Below are 24378 nucleotides of genomic sequence, written 5' to 3'. Positions count from 1 at the left end.
ATTGAATAAAAAAGAGAGTATATTCATAATAATATGTTAACATGAGCTTTCGTTTGGTCCCAAGGCAAAAATCAGGGCCTTAAATAATTGCACCAGACACCGTGTGGGAAATCAAAAAAAAATTAATAATGAGCTTGGTTGTCTGATTTTTCCGATGATTATTGCCAGAGACATTTTCTGGAAAAATCGTACTGCAACTCACAAGTGACGAAAACTAGCACACGTATTTAGTTCCTCAATAAAATAAAACAAGTCAAATGCATCACGGGAATATTAAAAAAAAGGAGCTTATCAAGTCTACATAACACAAAAAGGTTCAACATAAATAGTTGTTCTCTCCCATACCCGCTAGAGACCTAACTCGAACAATAAGGCAACAGTTCAATTCCACCAAATCTAAATAACTGATGGATGTGTTAGAGCACTTGCTGGAGGAACATAATATGGCCAGCTTGGCATAAAGAAAATGGTAAAACCAGAACTGCAACATGCAGAAGTCATCAAGTACCGGATTCTAATTGCTATCTGGTGCGTCAAGACTCTCTTCTTGCTTGACCTCCAGGTTTTTGAGTTTTGATTCTAGTTCATCCTCAACGTCTTTGCCCTCGTCTCCAGATTCTTTCTCCTCATCCTCATCTTCTCCTTCCGGGTCATTCTCTTCCAGGGATGCAAGCATTTCAGGAGATTTCTTGAAGATCTCTTTTAACTCATCAACGCCTTCTTCTGAGATGAAATTACCATTAACATTTAGTAATTTAAACTCATCTTTGTGCAGCACAGTTTGAGCCAGCACCCTAACCCCAGCCCTCCTTAGTGCATTGGCGCTCATATCAACTTCAATCAGATGGTTGTGTCCTTCCAGTGCCTTAGCAATCTGAATTGCACCTTCATCCTTGAGTTCATTCTCACCCAAGCTTAGCTTGGCAAGAAGCTGCTTTGCAGCTATACAAGAAGCTATTGCTGGAGCAGCTTCTGCAGTTATATCATTACCTGCCATCTCCAAGATACCAAGAGAAGGGGCTGAATCTTTAAGAGCATTAGCTATTGCAATTGATCCTTCATCCTCTAAATTAAGGTAGCTCAGGTAAATTTCCGTAAGATTTTCATGTTTGCTGAGTGCCTTACTCAACACAAGACCAACTTCTGGACCAAACATATTGTCTCGCAAATCAAGCTTCTTCAAATGGGAGCACATCCCAAGTGCTTCACACAAGGCACTCCCTCCTTGAGAGCCTACCCTAGTAGAAGAGCACCTGAAATCTTCCAATAAAGGGGAGCGCTTCACAATTTCCGCAATTGCAACAGCCCCTTCATCACCTGTCATATTATTATGAAAATGAAGAACCTTAAGCTTCTCGGTGGAAGGAACTAGCTCGTTAACAGCCTTTGCAGCTTCCTGTGAAATGCCATCATTCATCAAAAATAGTACTTCCAAGATGGTTTGAGACTGCAGGAGCTTTCCAAATGCTCTAACTCCCTTCTCACCCAGAGCATTATCAGAGAGATTCAGAAACTTCAAGTTAGAACCTTCCAGAGCTTCTGAGAATATATTCATGACATCAAGTGCTTCTGCCTCATTTCTTCCGGCAACAAAATCTGACAAATCAACTTCCTTCAATTGATCCTTCAAGGATGCCAAGATAGGGCCTGCGATGCGTGCTGCATCTATACCAAAGCTTCTATTGCTGAAACAAATTTTGCTGTAAGAGTTTCCAGGCTCTTTTAATGGCTTTAAAAGTTCTTGAGCCTCTTCCGATTCAATAAAAGCCCTTTTACCTTTTGAGATATCAAAAAAGGTCTCCTGAACAGTAGGAACCACCTCAGAAATCGAAATCTCCTTGTCTTCTGATCTGGGGATCTTTTTTAGAATTTCCAGGATAAGCTTGCTGCATTCCCTGGCATAAAGTTGCACAGCGGAACTCCCATCACCATCAGGCTCCTTCTCATAGTGTTGATTAGCAATGGTAAAAGCCGCATCTTCAATTTCTTCAGCATTTTTGGCAGCATCTTCCTTGGATAGACTGCGGTACTTGCGGGTGAAAATGGTTGGACTAGAAAGATTATTTGTCATTCTTTCCACCAGCATTTTTCTTGTGTTCTCACTTGGAGGCCACAGTTTAATTGAAAATGGTCTGCGCTGAGAATTCTGAGTTGTGGCATCCATTGGTAGAAAACCTAGAATCAAGAAATATAGTATAGAAAAATAAAGTAGTTGACTTTCAAGAAATAGTAACTATTACAAGACATGACTCTGACAATTAAGGACATAACAAACAAAAACGAAGTAGCCAGGCAAGAACAAGTTTTTGCACACCTTCCACCCACACAAATTTCAAGAATTCAAATTCTTCCTCATAGAGAAATGAGAAATAATTTTTTGACAACTCAATATTTTCATTGCAAAACACCACACCGGTGTCCAAAGAATGACAAAGTTGTTTATACGATTGAATCCGAGTAATCCATCATCTAAAATGAGATTAGAGTTTTCTATTCTTTTTAAAACCACCTCACCATATTCATATCCAACAATGTAAAAACACTCAAAACCAAAAATGTTACATTCAGCAGTTGTATTCTATTTCAGCACACTATAACACACATAAAACTTTCTTGGATACAAAAAAATGTTACACATTACAGAAGAAAAATATGAACGAAGCAACATGTATACTACAATTTAAAAGCCGCTAAAAATATCACAAACTTGTACTAGAAAACAAAATCCTTCTTCTCCCCCTACAAACAAACAAACCTCATGAAAAAACAAAACTTTATACCAAACAGTGGCGTTTAGCCCTAATTGCGACCTACTCTTCTAAACCCCAAATATTAAACATAAAAACCCCACAAATGAAAGCACATTAAAAAAGAAAAATTACTAAAATCCAGCACCGATCTGTGAGATACATGACCAAAAAAGTAGAGACATACACAAAAACCTTAGAAATGAAGGGAAAAAAAGAAAAACCCTTTTGGGCCTTTTTCTGATTATCGTTGGAGTGAGACTTTGTTCTGACTCACCGGGAAACAACGAGGGAGAATGTGTGAGTTCGACGCGCCGCCGGAGAGATTGGAAGTGAAGAAAATCTCAACCGTAAGAAGTGAAGTGAACAATGTGTGTGTTGTGGGAACAACAAACAACAGTATTTTATATTCGACTCTCTTGTACCCGAGGAATTAACCTAATGTAAAATATTTTGAAATTCAGGTTTGTAATTGGTAGACAAATTTTTCCACGTAAATTATTGAGAGTTCAAAAAAATTATTGATATTATAAATTTATTGAACTAGTAGATTATACATTTAGTTTAGGCGGAATTCATGTCCTAAGTTGACATCAATTTTCACTTACACACCTTAACTAAACTTTATTCAATTTAGATACCTTAAGTAAGGTCCCGATGTGTCATTTTGATATTTTTTTTACAATCACCCAAATATCTAAAGTGTGTGTAATACACTTGTCGATGATGTGTCAAAGTGACCAATTAAATGAAGACACGTGGCATATATATCAAAAATAATTTTAAAATAATGATTTTTGAGTAGAAAAAAAGTGGATATTAACTTGATGATATGTGGCATTTTTTACCCAAATAATAATTAAAAAAATAAGAAATTCATCTTCTAAAAAAAAGTGATTTTTGAAAAAAAGAAAAAACTCACCCCCACCTAGTTGTCTTCTTCACCTACCCCACCCAATCGTTTTCACTACGACTCCACCCAACCCCAACCCCGCCTCCACCCTATCAGGTCGTTTTCTCCACCTCCACCCACCCCAACCTCTCTATAATCGTTTTATTGCGTCAGAATTACAGATATCCAGAAGGGTATTTTCTGCGGTAGGTCATTTCCAGAGAAGGAAGCCGGCAACAACGACGATATCGAATTTCTCATAAATTATAGCAGTCACATTAGAATCTTCATATTTGCACTCTACTATGTGTGTCCACTTGTTTACTTCGCTCTGTTTCTCATTTCTGTCCGCACCGTGGATAGTGCCTTGAAGATGTTCGATGAAATTCCTCAATAAAATATTGCTTCATTAAATAATTTTTTCCAGCGGCAACCAGGTTTATTTCAACTGGAGTTGGTACCTCCGGTTCCCATATCTATTCTTTGCTCATACAATTGTAGTTACATTTTGCTGACTTTAAACATTTGAATAATTTATTAGTTCATACGCATTTTCGTGGCTTTGGATAATGATGGTAGACTAAGGTCATGTTCTCGCTCAGGGACGGGGACGGGGATGAGGGTAAGGAGGGGTAAATGGGTTAAATGAGCGTCTAGACAGAGAGTAGATTCTTGAAACATTGGGACGTTGACGGGAAAATCCATAGAGCTAGTTAAGATTCTAAAGAAGAGGAAGATTAATATAGCTTGTGTACAAAAGACCAAATGGGTAGGTTCTAAAGCTAAGGAGGTAGACGGGTATAAGCTTTGGTTCTCTGGTAGATCAAAATATAGAAATGGGGTAGGCATTTTAGTATACAGTAATTTAAGGGATCAGGTGGTGGAGGTTAGGAGAGTCACTGATAGGATGATGTCGATAAAGATGGTTGTTGAAGGGATCACATTGAACATTATTAGTGCTTATGCGCTGCAAGCGGGCTTAGGCGAGGAGGATAAGAGGCATTTTTGGGAGGATTTGAATTAGTTAGTGGGATGCATACCGCTTACTGAGAAGCTTTTCGTGGGAGGGGATTTCAATGTGCACATTGGGACTATTTCGGCAGGGTATGATGATTGCATGGAGGCTTTAGCTTCGGGGACAGAAATGGAGGAGGAGTTTCACTTTTGGATTTCGTAAGAGCTTTTGGGTTAGTGATAGCTAATTTGAGTTTCCCAAAGAAGGAAGACCACTTGGTAACCTTTCGGAGTGCGGTGGCTAAGACTCAGATAGATTTTTTATTCCTTAGGAAGGATGATAAAGGTCTGTGCAAAGACTGTAAGGTCATTCTGATCGACAATCTTACGACCCGACATAAGCTCTTTGTTACATTCCGTATTTTTGCATCTTGGATTATTCGTAAGCTAACGGTTATAAATTCAAGGACTTTTAATTTTGAATTTTAAAAGGACATGATTTGTTGTAGATGTCAAGTTATATGAATAATTTATGTGAAGTAAAATACATCTCAAGAAGGACCCTTGGGCCAAATTAAAATAGAAGCCATCAGATATGTTTTTCTTAAAGTCACGTTTCGGGTAAGCTGACTTCGGGAGGCCACAACCTCTTTAGAATTTGGGAATTTGGGAAAACTCTCAAAATGAAAGTTGTAGATAATGAAAATATCTTTCAAACCATAGGTCATGGGATGAAATACGATATCGGAGTAATAAGATATAGACATTTTAAGTCTGACAGGCCAAACTAAATAGTGGATTCGGCCCAACCCAATTCTAATTCGGGTCAGGCCCAATGCCCACGAAATTAAATTTAATTTTTTGTATCTATTCTTTCATACTTTAGACTAAGACAATTCTGGAAATTTCCAGAGAGAGAGAGAAAAGGAGTTCTTGAGAGAAATACCAAATCCGACCAAAATTCGAGTCCCGAAATCCGAAGCTCATGAAGAGAAAATTGTTGTACATCGCGTTAGCTTCAATTTGAGGTAGATATCAATCAATAAGGAGAATATTCAATGTGGTCTCTGCAACTTTAAGATAATATTAAAGTCTTCTTTTCAATGTTAACAAGTTTAGTTAAAGTTTTAACGGATTAGAACGGAGAAAATAGTGTTATAAACTCGTTTGGTGATTTGTTGAGATTTATGGGTTAAAAGGTTGTTTTAGGTAGCTTAAATGGATAAAATTATCTTAGTGATGATGTATAATAATGGTTGATATTGTTTTGATGTTGTTGATGAGTTGTTGTTCTTGAATTTGGAGGAATAAGGTGTATGAAGATTATAAATGTTCAAATCCATTTTTGGAATTGTGTAGCTGGTAGTAATTTTAGAATATCTCATTGTGTAGACCTCCGATTTTAGATATTAAATATGTTTTGGAAAGCTAATACACGTATCTACAACTCTTATGTATGTTGTAGTCTATATCTGCTGTTATTATGTCGAAAAATGAGGATGAATCATAAGAAAAATTCTGTCCAGATTCTGGATTGAAAAATCCCTCATGTATAGTTGTTAGTGTTTTAATGATATCTCTTTGTCGAAAATGAGTTTTGAGTTGATTTCTTTTGCATTGGAAACTTAAGACAGAGATCTAAACATTTCACGAAGGTCATAAAGTCCAGTTTTGCTGTTTTCATTTTCAAAATTTAGATACAACTTGAGGTACTCGGCTTTCCGAATTTACTGCTTTGGTAACATGAGTCGGGTGGAAACATTCTAGGCTTATTGTCAATAATAAATCTTATTTTGTGTCGATATTTTGGATTGTTGATGTTGCTTGATGATTATATGGCTGGTTTGAAAGTGGGAAAAGTGAGCGGTATAGGGGAGGTGTTGTCCAATTTTTTTTAGAAATAACCTACTAACGATAGAGTACGTTTTATTCTTGTTCATAGCTTAACCATAGTGCTTAACGTTTTAATATAGGTTGAGACAATATTGGACAACATATACGTATAAACACTAAAGGTATGTAAAGTTAATATTTTCTTCTTTTGGCATGATCCATGTGAAACGAACGAATGACGTATGCTTAAATTCCAAAGAAACTCTTATTCGTAGATACACTCGGATGGCTAACGTTCTTGATTTTCAGAATTTATATTGTTATGTCTTGACTCATGTGTATGATTCCATCCATCCTAGTTGGTATAACTCATGTTGTGGTATAATTCATATTTTAGTATAATCCATAATTGGTGTGATTCATAATGACTATTGTCTTGGTTGTCAAATGATGGACTGTTTTGGTTATTTCATTAAGTCTCCGATAATGATCAAATTACACAAGGTTGCTAATGATACCCTATTCGTGCATATTGTTATGGTATTATTCACCGAGTCCTACAATAGGCCGGGTATGTTATCATGTATGGATTCCACTATATTATTCACCGAGTCCCTTACTAGAGGGCCGGGTACGTGATATGATAATATGATGTTAGGATGATATGACAATATAATTATGGCACCGAGTCTCATAATGGGCCGGGTACGGTATCAGTGTACACTACTCTATTCACCGAGCCCCTTGCTAAAGGGCCGGGTATGGTATATATATATACATATAATGATATATTGATATAATTGTGACACTGAGTTCCCTAACGGGCCGGATATGATATATGATGATGATATGCATGTATTCATTTCATAAGACACAGGTACAATGATTAGCTCCTGAATTTTTATTGCAGATGTGATCTCCTTTACTGTATTTTATGCTTTATATACTCGGTACATAGTTCGTACTGACCCCCTTTCTTCGGGGGGCTGCATTTCATGCTCGTAGGTACATATACTCATTTTGGAGAGCCTCCAGCTTAGTATTCTACTCAACGGGTTTGAAGTGCTCCATTGTCTCGGAGCCCAAACTTTGGGTACTAATCCTTATAATGTATATATTTGTGTATTTAGGGGTACGACGGGGCCCTGTCCCGTCATATGCTATTGTTAATCCTCTTAGAGGTCTGTAGACACATGAGTGGGTTGTATATAGATGTTGTCCGGTGTACTAGTATGACTTATGTTTTTGGACGTTTACATTCAGAGTGGAAGCCTTGTCGGCTTACATATTATGTTATCTTATTTTTGACAATTAAGACTCCCCAAGAAATAGGTGATTTTGGTATATATATAAGTAACAGTTTGAGACGACGTACTACCCATATAAATCATATATCATGTTTAATTGCCGATTGACTATAGATAATAGGTGTGTATACGAGGGTCCAATTCGGACACTAGTCACGGGGTTAGGTCGTGACACTCTTGGTGATGGATTTAGGGATCAAGATGAAGAGGAAGAAGAGGGTCAGGGATGACCGACCTAGGATCAGATGGGGGAGTTTGACCACGGCTAACGCCCTGGAGATGAAAGAGAAATTGAAGGATATGGGGGCTTGGGATAGTAGTGGGGATGTGAACACTATGTGGGATAGGACAACTAGTTGTATTAGGGTTGTAGCAAGGAAAGTGTTGGAAGTCTCGACAGGTAGCCATGGCCAGCATCGAGGGGACTGGTGGTGGAACGGAGAAGTGCAAGAGAAGGTGAAAGAAAAGAAGATAGCGTATGCGAAGCTGATAAAAAGCAAGGATGAGGTAGAGAAGTGGACGAATAGGAAACTTTATAAGATAGCGAGAAAGGAGGCGAAGTCGGCGATCTCGACGGCTAAAATGACAGCTTTTGAACGCCTTTTACTGAACTAAAAGAAAAAAGCGGGGATAGGAAATTATTCAAGCTATCTAAGGTGCAGGAGAAAAGGGCACGCGATGTGGATCAAGTGAAGTGCATTAAAGATAAGCATGGAAAAATATTAGTAGAGGAGACCCTCATTAAATAGAGATGGCAGTCGTACTTCCATAAACTCGTGAATGAAGAAGGGGACAGAGAGATTGTGTTAGGAGATTTGGAACATACAGGGAGGCTTCATGATTTTGGGTGTTGCAGGAGTATTATGGTCGAAGAGGTTAAGGGTGTTGTGCATAGGATGAGTTAGGGGAAAGCGACCGGACCTGACGAGATTCTTGGAGAATTTTGGTGAGCTCGGTAGGTTTGGAGTGGCTGACTAGGTTATTTAATGTTATTTTTAAGACAGAAACAATGCCCGAAGAATGAAGGTTTAGCGTAATATCTCTCTATACAAAAATAAGGGAGATATCCAGAACTGCAACAACTATAGAGGTATCAAGCTTCTAAGCCATACTATGAAAGTGTGGGAAAGAGTGGTAGAGATGAGGGTTAGGAGAGACGTGTCTATTTCAGAGAACCAGTTCAAATTTATGCCGGGACGCTCAACTACAGAAGCCATCTATCTTATGAGGAGACTGATGGAGCAGTATAGGGAGAGGAAGAGGAACTTGCATATGGTATTCATTGATCTAGAAAGGGCTTATGATAAAGTTCCACAGAGATACTATGGAGATGTTTGGAGGCTAAAGGTGTACCTGTGGCGTACATTAGGGTGATCAAGGACATGTATGAGGGAGCTAAAACCAGGGTAAGGACAGTAGGAGGGGACTCAAAGCACTTCCCAATTGTGATGGGGTTGCATCAAGGATCAACCCTTAATCCGTTTTTATTTGCCTTGGTGATGGATGGATTGACGCGACAAATTGAAGGTGAGGTGCCATGGTGTATGCTTTTTGCGGACGACATAGTCCTAATCGATGAGACTTGTAGCGTAGTTAATCCTAGGCTGGAGGATTGAAGACATACCTTGGAGTCTAAAGGGTTTAAGCTGAGTAGAACCAAGACAGAGTACTTAGAGTGCAAGTTCAGTGATACACCTTAGAAGGTTGGCGTGGAAGTTAGGCTTGGTGACCAGGCCATCCAAAAGAAAAGTAGTTTCAAGTACCTTGGGTCTATCATGCAAGGCAACGAGAAGATTGACGAGGATGTCACACATCGTTTTGGGGCAGGGTGGATGAAATGGAGGCTCGCTTCCGCTGTGCTATGTGATAATAAGGTGCCACAAAAACTTAAGGGCAAGTTCTACAAAGTGGTTGTTAGACCGATTATGTTATATGGGGCGAAGTGTTAGCCAGTTAAGGTCTCTCACGTTCAAAAGATGAAAGTAGCTGAGATGAGAATGTTGAGATGGATGTGTAGGCATACCAGGAGTGACAAGATTAGAAATGAGACTATTCGGGACAAGATAGGAGTGACCTCGGTGGAAGACAAGATGTGGAAAATGCAACTAAGATGGTTTGGGCATGTGAAGAGGAGAGACACAAATGCCCCAGTGCGGAGGTGTGAGAGGTTGGCCATGGATGGTTTTAGAAGAGGTAGGGGTAGGGCGAAGAAATATTGGGGAGAGGTGATTAGACAGGACATGTCGCAGTTACAGCTTAACGAGGACATGACCTTAGATAGGAGGGTGTGAAGGACCCATATTAGGGTAGAAGGCTAGTACATAGTTTCGTTATTCTTTTGTATTAATAGACACATTAGCGTACTATAATTTCTTGTGCTCTGACTTCTGTTATTATCTCTCTATTACTTTCTGTACTTTGATTACTCTATTTTATCTGTGTCGCTTTCGTTATTTGCGTTATTCGTTATTTGTTTTTCTATATCGCTTTGAACTTCTTAGTCTTATCTAACCTCTTTTATGCTTCTTTTGAGCCGAAAGTCTCTCGAAAACAGCCGTCCTGCCTTGATAGGAGTAAGGTTTGCGTACACTTTACCCTTCCCAAGCCTACATTGTGGGATTTCACTGGGTTGTTATTGTTGTTTATTTTTAAAAAATCAGTTACTAATTAACAATAGAAGGAAAACAAGAACTAGATCTAGGCAATGACAATGAGATTATAAAATCAAGGTCCAAAATTATGGAGGAAAACGTCAAGAAAATGGAGAAGAAGAAGAACAAGAAAAAGAATAAAAATATATTTTTTTTTATAAAAATAATGTTTTTCACGTGCTCAAAATGGATGCAGCACACGTAATGTGCCAAGTTAGTACAAAGTGTCAAAACAACACATCGGAACCTTACTTGAGGTGTCTAAATGAATAAAGCTTAGTTGAGATGTCTAAATGAAAGTTGGTGCCAACTTTAGGGGGCTACCAATGGATTCCACCTTTAGTTTATTGAAGAATTAGTTACATTCATGTATGTACATTCTATAGGTGATATAAATCATTTTGGATAATAAAAAGGGCAGCCCGTGCACTAAAGCTCTATGCGCAGGATCCGGGGAAGGGCCTGACCATAAGGGTCTATTGTACGCAGTCTTACCTTGCATTTCTGCCAGAGGATGTTTCCAAGGCTTGAACCCGTGACCTCCTGGTCACATAGCCGTAATTTTACCAGTTACTTCAAGGCTCCCCTTCTCATTTTGGATAATAGTATATCTATTAATTTGGACATTAACGTGCTAACTTTTGAAGTAATTGGACATTAACGTGCTAACTTTTGAAGTAATTTCTCAACCTATAAATAGAGATATCATTCATCATTGTAAGATACATTTGAATAGAGGAACAATTTTCTCCTTCATCTACGTATCTTATCTTCTTTTCTTTATTGTTATATTGTTGTGAGCTTAATTTTATAACAGTTGAGAATCTTTTTCTTATTTATTTTTTATTTAATGAGATTTTAAACTATTTTATAGTTTTTTAAGAGACTAGTTTGGAAATAATAAAAAAGATAATAATAGTAAATAGTCTTTAATTTTTATCCTTAAATATTTTTCTTAAGCGTGTCATATTCTTCAATTCACTTAATATGAACTAGAGGAGTATTATCCTAATATTTAGGATTTTAAAATGGAAAACTTGTAGAAATCTGACTAGTTTAGGAGTTAATTACTTAGATACATTCTTTGCAATATTGCGAATCTTACCACATTTTAGTGTGTCCAGATATATGTATCTCGGTATACATGAGGCCAAATTAGGTGTAATTTGTTTTAGATACATTGTATCCAAGTGGAATTGCACGTATCTAGGATATATAACAAATCTCGCTCGCCTTCCTCCCCATCTCGCTCGCCCCTAAACATGTATCTATGTGTATCTTTCTCAATATATGGTAGAAAACTCTTAATTATTAGTAAAATACGTAATTATTTGAAAGTATAGATAGAATTAGTATATATAGTATGAATGTATGTCTATTAAAATAGTTTTTTCTTTTAAAATTAATAAATTTATAATTGTTAAATCTTCACTTATTTATAATAGGTAAAAGCTCCTAATATATACTTTAAATTGAATAAAATTGTACTTCTTAGATTTTTCATTATTTGAACTATATGAAAAGTCCTAACATTTAACACTTTAAAATTTATATTTTTATCTTATATAAACCTTACTTAAATCAGATAAATAAACTAAATAAATAAAATTTTAAAAAAGGTTCACATGAGACATACACACAAAACACGTATACTATAATATTTTTAAATACCGAAATACTTATGCCAAAAGGGTCATTCCGTTCATTTTTTTTAACCTCTCTTCTTTTGTTCTTGTTTTCGTGGAAGAAGAAATTTAATTAACTTCTTAATTTGTGAATTCTTCACTACAACAATGTTCCTAAAATAAATTACATTGTTTTCTTTAAGGAGTTCTACACTTACTCTTCTTTTCTCTTTTTTTTTTCCTACGACAAATAATTTCTAAATTTTTCTTGTTGAATTAAAGAATTTAAATTAAAGTAGAGAATTTAAAAGAGTTATTTCGTCTTTGGGAAAAGCAAAGCAATAAATAAAGGGATTAATTCTAGAAGTATTTTTATCAATAGTTGATTCTAACAATTTCTTTAAGAAAAACCTCATTCTATTTTGAAATGTATTCTCTTATTATATAAGAGGAAATTTGGAAGCTAAAGCAGGCATCTGTTGACGTGCCTGCTTCAACAGGGGCATTTTCAGAAAGATTTTTTTTTTTTAAAAAAATTAGTTCTATTTTAATTTAATTAGTATATTATATTTTCAAAATTATGGGATCCGCTTTAATTTTGGCCTTTAGTTTTAAATTTATATATCCTTTAGTTTTAGCTTTATTATTTTAAATATCGTTAATATTTATATCAATTTTATAACTACTTTGGGTAAAAAATCAATTGCTGACGAAACAAATACTTTAATTATGGACATCTCAATGGACCTCTTCACATTAGATTTGCAAGAAAAATGAATGAGATGATTTACTACCACAATATATATATATATATATATATATATATATATATATATATATATATATATATATATATATAATTTATTTTAGAGCAAAAAATTAAAAATATTTAAACAATACCACTTAAATTTATCAGTATTAGTTATATTTATTAAGTATTTATTTTACACTGAGATAATTTAAAATCATTTAATTAATATACTTAATTTTTTTTTTTATAAATACTGGACCCGTGCACCAATTTTATTATTAGTTTACTCATAAGAGAGATAAAATGAGAGGTGTTCTTTTTTTCAAATATTTTAGATTATTTTCATTTTGCATTTAATGGGTGCTATTTCGGAGATCACAAATGAGCGTAATGAATTTTTACAAAGAAAAGATTAAGATATTGCAAATATCATTCCACTTGTTAATGTGATGAAGAAAGGATTGCAAGTTCGACGGGATGAAGAATGTGATTTTTTTTTAATGACCTTTCGGGGATTAGGGGATGAGCAACACCTCCAGGCTTTAATATAAATAAGAAAAATCAAAATTACACTGGAGGGGGCATAGATCTTACCTCCGACCTATGGTGGTTCATAAGTCGCCCAACCTATTAAGATCGGCCAACTCATCCCCAATACTAAAAAAGGAACCTAGAAACTAAAACACCTAGAAGAGAGGACTCCTCTCGATACATAGATTCTAGGAAAACATAAATAAGGGAGACTCTCTCCTTACAAGTAAGAAAAGAGAAACAACTACGCTAGTCCTATTCAAGATAGCTATCCACTTAAATAAATAAAGACAATAGCCATATTGAAAAGGATACGCAAACACTGTTTGGTATGGAGACATGCTATACCATAGTACACAAAAGCATAAGGTTGCAGCCTCCAAATTCAAGGTGGTGTTTAGATCTTTTTCAATTTTTTTCTCCTATAATTGGCCATGCCTAATTTTTCCAGAATGTATGATCCTTTGGCTCATGCAGGCCGTTGGTGTTGAGTATAATAGTGTTGTGGAATGTCACATTTATGGTTCCATAGATAAGAACCCCGCAGTGCTATTAGCTTCCCTGTAGGTGTGTGTGCATTGAAAAAAAATCAAAAGCTAAATGGTGAGTCTTTGCAATTCTTGGATGTACTGATCAAGCTGCCATGAAGGTTTGATGCCAAGATTGAGCCATTTAGTCAGGAGCTCAAAATCAACTTCCAGAATAATTTTATGATATCCATGTTGGAGAAACCAATGAATTCCATAAGAAGCTGCTTGTATCTCAGCTTGGTTGCTGGAACCAATACCATATGGATCATTAAAAGCAAAATTCAGATTTTCATGATGATCCCTAAGGATTTCCACTAATCTAGGACGTGTCTAAGTTTTATGTCATATATGACATTAATTCCTAATTTTGATGAGTTTTATGTTAATTTGAAACATCTCAATGTAAAGTTGTTGAATATACTATTTCACATCACTAACGCTGTTCTTTAAGATTATTAATTGACAATAGAACTCAAGTTTGTTTTAATGAGGTGACAACATACTTACTTATTGGAGCAGTTTGCTTGAATCTAATTGACTCATTTTTTAGTTTTGACATAAAAAAAATATTGAGAATGAATAAATTATATCTTGATGATTTTGTTGAAAATATAATGATTACTCTTAAGAATTAACTAAAGACTTATATTATTGATGTTCCTTATGCTAGTGAAATAATTTTCAATCTAAAAGGACTTGGTGATCTTTCTGAAGAACTAGTCAAGACAAAGAAGAATTTAAATTATTCGTTCGTGTTTCATCATGTAAAATTTGTGTTGCTCCTTCCAATTGTCATGATGTAACGATTCAAATAGTTGTTAATTAAAAACGGGAGAAATCGCAAGAGAAATAAGTCAACTGGGCCCCACAATTCCGTCAGAGGGGGATAGTCCCGACATAGCGACGCCACTCCAGTGGAATTCCTACCTCCAGAGAGAGAGGTCGTGGGACAAAAATTTAAGCCACGATTTTCTTATTTTCTCACTCCTCCCAAAGTGTGAGTTATGCGCGAAGGTCATTGCAAAAACCCTCAAAAAATCTTCTCAAGACTTAGGGAGGAAGGTATCTCAGCCCCGGAGGAATTCCAATCAGCATATTTCAGGCTTATCTTGCCCGACAGACATCTAAAATCAAGGATTGGAGCTATGTTACTTTTCCAGAGCTGCTTGGTGCTCAGGTAGGCTAGGCTTATTTTATCTGAATAGTTAAATTTATACCTGTTGTATATTATAAAGGAATTTAGTGAGAGGTTTCATTATTAGGCTCATTGGTCCCGGGTCACGGGCAGAAATACAGGTGTTTCAGTGGTCAACCTTGATGTGTCCTGGATAAGGAGGTTGTAAATGAGTTTGGAAAAATTGATAGGGGTAGTCTCATATTTAGACTTGTGTGTTTGTAACTACCTTAATCGTACGTATGTTGGTATAAAAAAATAAGAAAGATTGTGATAAACACCTAGGGGTTAGCAACTTATCTTGATCGAGTACAAGAGCCTAATGTAATTGTATATGCATTGATTATGTTTTGTTATTGTAACTGTAAATGTGGATTGTTGTGGTTATAAGTATCGGGTATTAGTTTCGACGTATTCTTGAATCGGATGTCATATTTCGACACATATATGATTGAGTCTGGATCTCATGAGAAGGTCAGGTGTGTGTGGATGGTCCCATGAGAGGACTCAATGATATCTGTCTTTTGTGGAATAATGGGCGTAACAGTTAATGGACTAAAAGGTAAGACTCTTATAAAAGAACCCCATTGATCCTATGGTTGTTATTAGTTGGGGACTGAGAGTCATCATAGGCTCATTCATGGGTCAAATTGCGAAGACTTGTGAGGCCATGTTGTGATATGTGTGATATTCTATACCTCCGGGTTTAATGAGTAGGAGTTGGTTGTTAGCAGGGAGTTGATTTCATTAGAGTTCGATTAGGTGGTAGTAGTCGTTGAACTTGGTACGTGAGAGACAAAGCTAGCTAAGAGGTGTGTTTGTGGGATGACTAGGTCATGTCTGGTAAGATAAGCGGGTTAAGGCTAAGGATAGTGGTGTTGCCTTGTGAGTAGGTAAGGTAGCCGGCTGGCTTGATGTTAGGGTGTTCTTTGAGGACCTTGTGGCCGCATTACCCACAGATCTAACCCTCAAAATTCAAAGTTGGCAGTGAACCAGTGGTTAGAAGGTGGGTGAAGCCCTATAAAGGTGAGAGTAAGGAGTTACTTGTAAGTTTAGTGTGCGGAAACATAAACTTTTATTTCTTATGGCCTTCTCTTATTTTCTCTATATATTATGCGGTGAATATCAGATTAATCGATGATGCCTATCAGTACGTGTTTTTTGTACTGATACTGCTTTTGTTATGCCACTTGGCATATCTGGTTGCAGGATCAGCGAAATTTATTAAGTGAAGGTGAATACGATCCTCCGGCAGCTTCTACTTTTCCTCCCTTGTGGTTAGAGCTGTGTCTTTTTATTTATTTGATACCCTGTTTCTGTAGAGATCTTGTACCTATTTTATACGAGTATCCTTGGGGGTTTTAGACAGTATCTTGTATAAACTTGAGTTCTTGAATTATTACAGGCTTACTGAAAATTCTTGGCTTACTATTTAATTTTTTTGGTAACTACCGCAACACTTATCTCATATAAGGAATTAAAGATTTTCCTACTTAGGTCTTAGAGTGGATGCCTGCACTGCCCAATTGATTAGATCGTGACACACTGTTACAATTGAAAACATTTTTTCGACAATAAAATTTTAATCAAAAATGAATTGTGAGATCAAATAGATGATAACTCAGTTGCGTGATATCTTATATAGAAAAAAAATTTATAAGATTGAGAGTTACTCAAGACAAATACACTAATTGAGAACATCGTAAATGTGAATCATTTAAAAAAAATTCTTTCTTGAAAGTTAGTCAAAATTTATGTCTTCAGATATTGTATGTCTTCTCTATTTCTCTCAAATTTGTCAGATTTTTATAAGTCTGCTATTTAAAAGTAATTTTGTATTTATTTGTGAAGGAATAATATTTTAAATTTTATTACTGATAAAATTTTATTGATTACTTACTTTTTAGCTAGAAAGATAAAACATGTAATTTGATTAACATTGTTAACAAACTTTTTATGTTATTATATTAATTTATAATTAAAATTTTAAAGCCTATTTATTTATGCTTAATTACTTAAGAAATGGAAACAGAAATTTGGGAGCAAAACATCTGTCCGCCAACAACTGTTAAGAGTGTAATTGGGGCTACCTGATTGGAGCATTATGATGTATTCATATACCTAACTTTAGACAAAGATTTAGCTGGCACCAATATAATTGGCTTCATGACCAAACATAACCTGAAATAATCCCATCTAATATAAACACACAACAGCTGGCTTTATCCTGTCATTACAAAAAACTGATCTTGATCCGTTATTCAAGTTCAAAAACCTTCGTTTAAGGAAATATTTTTGATATAGAAAGTCTCAAATTCAAGATTTTTCGCTACATGAATTTCCCGAGGAACGAAGTCATAGACACTTAAGTTCAAAGGCCCTAATGAAATGAAACTATGAACATATATATATATAAAAAACCGTTGATGAATTTATAGAAATAGAATTCGTGAAATGAATATGTATGATAGGAAACGCAAGAAGAAAGTTCATTCCGATGGAAAATATTTAATTAGGCTTCATTTCTTTTAAATTAATGTGCATTTTTTTTTTCAGGAGTTCACATTTGGCTAAACCAGCCGCATTGGAGTTTTAGGACGTGGGTTCCCCTGCACCTTCCTCCCTCAAACCGCCTAAGTTTATTTAAGCTAGCTAGCTGTGCATTATATGTATATATAGCTTTCTTTTCTCATAAAAACCAATACAAATGGCAGCCCGGCGCATTTAAGCTCTCGCTATGCGCACGGTCCGAAGAAGGGCCCGACCATAAGGGTCTATTGTACGCAGCCTTACCTTGCATTTCTGTCAGAGACTGTTTTCAAGGCTTTAACTCGTGACCTCCTGGTCACATAGCAGCAACTTTATCAGTTACTCCAAGGCTTACCTTCCAAAAACCAACACAACACAACACAAAACAAAGGAGGAAAAAAAACAAAAAAAATCTTCCAAAAGCACATTTACTTTCTCTCTCTCTTTTTTTTTTTTTGCTGCCACATCTACTAGCTCATTTTATTTCAATTTTTGACATGCAAGAAAAGTCGAGAATGCAGAGGAAGAGATCGGTAATTGCTCGTAGAGCTTAGAATGTTCTCCGCCTAGCCTTGTTATATATGGACTAGAAAAGGTGTCATTTTCAAGAACAAGCACCTCGTGGATCTCCGTTTGCTTCCTAAATATATTAAAAGCTTCCGCCATACCAATGATGATCACTACATTATGGGGAGCGAGAGTTTTCCTTTGATGACATTCCGATTATTCATGTTAAGATGCATCGCCCTGCTTCCTTGCGTTTCAAGATGCCAAATATCCCCCTGCATCAAACACCAAGTCGATTTTGATTTTGACTTTGACAACGAGGATGAATTGTACCCTGATAATAATAAAGATGGTGCTCCTAGGAAGAGCTTTTTGAATACTGAGGATGATTATGTAAGGTGTGAGGAAATCAGTTGTGATGAAGCTATTGATATGAAGGCAGAGGAGTTTATCAAATAAAGCTTCAAAGACAAATATCATATTTACAATACCATGAGAAGCTCTCTAATTAAACACTACCTGCAAACATTCATTTCCACTCTAGTATATATTACTCTATAGTATTCTTCAGGTGTTGCGGCATTTTTGTACATAGAAGAGCTACTCCATCTATCCATTCCACATTACTGATAAAACAATAGTTCTTGATACATTTGATATATCTTTAATTTAAAACCATAAAATTCAAAAGTTTTTTATTTACTTTTTTTAAAATTTGTGTCAAGTCAAAATAGGACGAACAAATTGAAACGGAGGAAGTACGTGCATATAGCAGCGGGCAGAAACAAGAAGAACCAGTTCCTGCAAGTCACTAGGGTGCTATATTCAAAGAACCTCACAAAACCATATGAATCAATTGCATAAGTATTGTTATAAGAAACAGAGAAAACACACAAGCACTTAGAGAATGAATATATCAATTTTATTCACTAGAATGCATGGGTATTTACACTATTGCAAAAATAACCTTTAGCGGCAATAAATATGCATATTTACAAAAAGTGCTAAAGCCGTTATTGACATTATTTAATTGTTACTATACCCGATGTCGTTAAAGATTTTAAAGACATTTACAAAGAGTGCTATTACCATTAAAAAAAGCATATTTAATGGCAATTACGTTATTGCCGTTAATTAATTGTCGCTAAAAATTATTTTTGATCTATTTTTAAAATAAATAAATAAAAAAAGCAAATATATTTTATAATTTATGTAGATGCTTTCATCTCCTTTGCTCAATACTACTGTTGGGATGCATTGGCAATTGATAGTGGGGATTATGACTCTTTGATTCTAATTTTTGGGTGAGTTCAATATGATTTTTCTATTTTGTTCTTAGTTCTTGATTTAGGAATTTACTTCATATTTTGTGGTTCAATTGCAGCTTTTCCCATCATTACAAATAGGGTTGGCAATTTACATTATTGTTCATTTAGACACACTTCAATTAGTTCATGAATGTATTTACATAAACCTGCTAATTCTCAAACCTAAATTGCACTATTTAGTTCATGAGCTCTATGTAAGATGAATAAGGTGCATGTCCATCAATTTACATTCCAGCAGAGTTGTCACATGATATTTATCAAGTTGTCTTGTTCTTATGATGTTCTTGTTTAGACAAGTTTCTTCAACCTACTCTAATATTTACCCTGCTATCAAAGAGTTCGTTATGTTATTACGTTAAGCTATTCATGTATAGTGCTCATTGTTTGTAGTTTCTTACTGATTGTTTTACAAAAAAATTATAACTTACTAACGAATTGCTTCTTGGCTGTAATTTGGAACAAATCCGCATTTCTCTTGAAGTCAGATGTGAAGAGGTGATGATTAATGAAAAGCCAAAAAAGGTGCAAATGAAATCTGAGGTCAAGTGCAAGAGTTGGTCTCACTCATGAGAAACGCAAGAAGATGAGGGAGCTCAAAATAAGGAATAAAAATTCTGGTTCAATATATGTATGCACAATGATCTTTGTTGGCAATTATCTTTATTGTCATAATTAAATGCAATATGGTTCTAGCAAATTTAATAGGTATTGTATGTCTTAGCTTATCTACCGAAAAGCTAAATATTTTTCCTCTGAACATACTGAACTACAATGATTTGCAGATGTTGTGACAAAGTCCATTGAGACCTATTCCAGGTTGCATATCTGAATAGTCATCTTGAGGTAATCTATCTTTAGTTACTTCGCTTACATGTTACTCTCTACTAAGATAACACAAGCTCCAAGGTTGGTTCTAACACATTATATTTTGTACTGAAGATCAGGTTAATATTATCTTGAGTGCTGATGTTCCTGGTGAAAAGTATGACAATATTACTTTTATATCAGGTCTTCCATTTGAGTATGTCCCATCTCCTTCTTACAATACTGAATTTTTCTTTTCATTAGTAGCACTAACAATTGTTCATTCAACGCTACATACCTACGTTGAAATGAATGAAGCTTGATAGACTAATCTAATTTATATGATGATTAGTTTTTTAACCTTTATATGTTACTTCAAAACACAGAGGTCAAATCTTACTCACACATCAAAACCATGCAGATGGGGGCTAAACCATTCTCATGTAGCTTGTGAAATTTTCTTTCAAGCATGTAAGAAATAAACTTGAAAAATCAGACAACAATAGTAGAATGTATTTATTGATTGAAAGCTCAAATGTCAGTTTTGTTTCTAATATTCATGAGTATGACTTTAAGGCATTTTAATTGTCTTCTATAGAGAGATTTTAAGGAGGCTGATGAGCCATTCCTATCTAGATCAAGAGGTGGAAGGAGGAAGAGTCTACTCTTTTCGAGTCAATTATGCGGAAAAGGATCGGATTATAACACCTATGAGTGCAGATCTCGTGCTCAATCAGACGCTCGAATATTTCTCGTGGGTACTCTCACTGAAATCAAATGTTAAATCTTCGATATTTATTTACTTCCTTTGTTTTTTCATTATTGCTTGTTCTCTGTGTTGTATGTTATTAATTTTGGGAGGAAGAAGGATTCTATTATTTTCGAGCCAACTATGTGGAAAAGGATTAATTATACCATCCGGTGGTACAGATCTCGTGTTCAATCAAGTGCCAGAATATCTCTCAGAGAAATCATCTTATTAACTGTGAGTCCGTCTACTTCGCCAAATCCTGTGATAAATCTTCGACATTCATTTTCTTTCTTTTGATTTTCATTATTACTTGTTCTCTGTGTTGGATGTTATTTTTATTTTAATGTTTTCAACTTTTAGTTACAAGTCTAAAGAACTATATTCTCAATAATACGGACCACTAATGGTGTAGAGGAATATAATTAACTCAACTGACATAGCAAGACTTTTCTTTTTTCAAGTAGTATGCTAATGCGTGCAATGAATGATGCTTAAGGAGGTTTACATTCACTTTAGGATAATTTTAGCTTTAGTCATTCCTAGATTATACTAAGATAGCCACTAATCTTACCTATCATTTGTGATTACTAGACTTGTTGTAATTTTCATTTGGCTACATAGGAATAATTTTTGATAGAACGACACATAGTATTTGCACTTCGGATTAAGTACTTCATAAAATTGTACTATTTTTACCTATTAAATTTTTTTTTGTAGATTGCAGCCTTTTTTGTAGATTGCAGCACGGTAAGTCTACAACACACTTATATTATCATGAGATTTTTTTTCCAGAGTTTATGCCCTAATATTGAGGTTATGTTGCTTGGACTTTTCAAAAATGTTAACAGGTGCGTGTCGAATTCTCCAAAAATAGTGTTTTTATTTTGGATTATCCGACACGAATGCTATATCAAAAGCGAAGAATTCACGCAAACTTAGGATTGAAGACAAACAAAATAAGATTGATCTAACATGATTACTGTGAAGTGTATTTGGTAAATATGACGTGGTATGACTTTCTATATGGTTTTCATTTGTTGATTTTGATATAGATTATTCATAAAAATAAAAATAAAGGTTCAAAAAACCCAATGACTGAGGTATATTAAGTCTTGAGCAATACCAACTCTCTTAACATATCTACATTCTAGATATAACGAACGTGTTATGTTGCAATAGTGTTTTGAAGAGTTCGTACTCGGAAGAATACAACTATTTGATTCTTATTTCTTTCTTTTACTTGAGCGTAAGTAAAACTATATTGATCAACATCTGTCATAGTGGAGCAACCAAAAGCCGATAACATTTGATTCTAATGGATAGTATAATACTGTGCACTATAATCTACCACCACAAACACACATAGGGTCACTCCATATAAAAGAAATGAGAATTAACATTGGAACGGATGAGTGTAAAAAAATGGACCTTATGCTTATTCAAGTTTAGAAGCTAGTGAGGGATTGTCCAAAATTGTTTGTAGAGATGTCTGCATATTTTCAATCAACTTCAATCATGCCTTCTGTAAGGGAGAGAAATCTGGTAGTACTGGGCGTTACATTGCTCTCCAGGCTCATGCAACTACAACAAACATTTATAGGCAAAAGTATGAGGTAGTTAATGAGAACACTTTCACTAACTTGATTAACCAAATGTTTTGACATCAAGATTAAAACTGGACATGGTACAATCCTTTAAGTACTAGCATTTGTAGTTACTTAAATCTTTTCGTCTATGATGTGTAAAATTCAAATTAGAAAAATACTTATTGCTTTTAACCTCCTCTAACATACACGGCAAGTAGTATTAAACAGATTTCTTAACTAAATTGTTTATGACCTATGAGCCTAGGCAATTGGTAAATGTTTCATTTTAATATTAGTTGCATTGGAATGTTGCCTTTTCTGTCCATAGTGATAAATCAGATAATTCATATATAATGCATCTTTGTTTGCTTGGCAGTGTCTAGAAATGGCATAATGAGCCATTTGATCTTGCATTCATGGTAACCTAAGTGGCATAATTACTATGAAATGTGTGATTGAACATATGTTGGTCCTCTGCATATTGCCATCTTAACTTAGTACCAGTTGTATCAAGAAATCTGATGATGATAAAATGAAGTTGTAAGAAGGATTAACTTTTTGCAACATTTAATTTGAGATATTCATTCAAGCTGTTTTATTCATAAGTTTTCCTTATATGTGACTTTTTCTAATTTTCATTTATGTGCTTTTTGCACTTCTATTGCATTCAACATGTTAATAAAAAATAATCTTTGGGGAATAGATGATTCATTTGGCACTCAGGATGAAGTTTTACTACTTGCAAGAGGACTGAGTATCTCTATAACTGTTGGTCTGGCTCATCATGTTATTGTCATCAAATTAGGTAAAGTTCGTATATGACAGATGAAATAAGCTGATGTACTAACTTCATGTCTTCATTTTCCTCATTCTTCCTCCGTGCTGAAACACCATATCATATGTATAGAATTCTTTTGGGGTACATTCAGATTTGGAGGAGCACCTTAGATATGATGTAAGATTTGATAATATACAGTATTTTTAATGGTATATGTTAGATAATTCAATCTTACTACACATCTTAATATTGTTACGGATCATTTCAGTAGGTCATTAGTCTTCTTTTTCTCCAAGAACCTAATAACCGTGAGGCTGATTCTTATTAACGACCCTTCCTTCCCCATTTGTTTGTGGAGCGTTTAGCATATAGTACTTACTTTTGTTTGTATTTTTCTAATAAATTTATACTTTATTAGGTTGCTACTACTCAAATTGGATTCTACGGGATGAGAGCTTAAATTCCAACGAGTCCTTAAGGCACCATTGAATTTTACATTATTGTATCAACTATTTCAGATATTTGGAATGTCAAACTTTTGTATATCCTATGAGCTTGGAAGAAACTCAATTCTCAATTCAGTAAATGATATATTGTACTATTAGACAGCCTTGGTTGCAATGCTTAGATTAAAAGCTATCTGTGCATCTTAATTTTAGATATTGTTTCCATTGTTTCACAGGGTTGTTTTGCCCTATAACTTTTTATTGACATAGTACAACTTGTAAGAAACTGAAGCCACCATTAGATCTCCACGTGTAATTATCACGGGCCTCGACCTATATATATATATATATATATATATATATATATTTCTACTATATAAGAAAAAGGCAAGACGATTAAGGGCAATTTTGTCATTTTACCAAAATTCTCAACTTAAAATAGTTGTACTTTCTGCAGCAAAAGTATTGAATTCCCCAAATACCCCTACCAAGTTGATATAATTATGATGGCCACATGTACTCCTAGAATGAAAAGAGCAAAAAATATCCTAAGTAGCCTTACTATCTAAAAATGCTGGAGGGCCATCGTTTTCACTTATTATTTTAAAAATCAAATTATATTTCATTAGCACTTTTACTTTTTCCACTAAAATA

At 35.0% G+C, this 24378-nt stretch overlaps 1 protein-coding gene and 1 pseudogene across 2 annotated transcripts; one reads left to right on the top strand and one right to left on the bottom strand.

Annotated features, from left to right (window-relative positions):
• Positions 1-244: 244 nt before the first annotated feature.
• On the bottom strand, positions 245-3157 carry LOC129887139 (RAN GTPase-activating protein 2). 2 transcript variants are annotated; one of them, XM_055962100.1, is made up of 2 exons: positions 3025-3157; positions 245-2175 (listed from the first exon to the last, which is right to left on the bottom strand). In XM_055962100.1, the coding sequence occupies exon 2, from the start codon at positions 2162-2164 to the stop codon at positions 515-517; it is 1650 nt and encodes a 549-aa protein (XP_055818075.1). In that variant the 5' UTR covers positions 2165-2175; positions 3025-3157; the 3' UTR covers positions 245-514. The 2 variants fall into 2 exon arrangements, with proteins under 2 accessions (XP_055818075.1, XP_055818076.1); XM_055962101.1 differs by lacking the exon at positions 3025-3157 and adding an exon at positions 2935-3018.
• A 14864-nt stretch (positions 3158-18021) lies between these two features.
• Positions 18022-18543, top strand: LOC129884907 (uncharacterized; annotated as a pseudogene).
• Positions 18544-24378: the final 5835 nt, after the last annotated feature.

Source organism: Solanum dulcamara, chromosome 4, assembly GCF_947179165.1.
Source record: "Solanum dulcamara chromosome 4, daSolDulc1.2, whole genome shotgun sequence".
NCBI classification, from domain to species: domain Eukaryota; kingdom Viridiplantae; phylum Streptophyta; class Magnoliopsida; order Solanales; family Solanaceae; genus Solanum; species Solanum dulcamara.
This window is presented reverse-complemented; position numbering and strand designations above follow the sequence as displayed.

What these genes read in the sequence shown, in the direction of transcription:
- LOC129887139 (XM_055962100.1), bottom strand. Translation starts at nt 2,164, where the DNA reads ATGGATGCCACAACTCAGAATTCTCAGCGCAGACCATTTTCAATTAAA.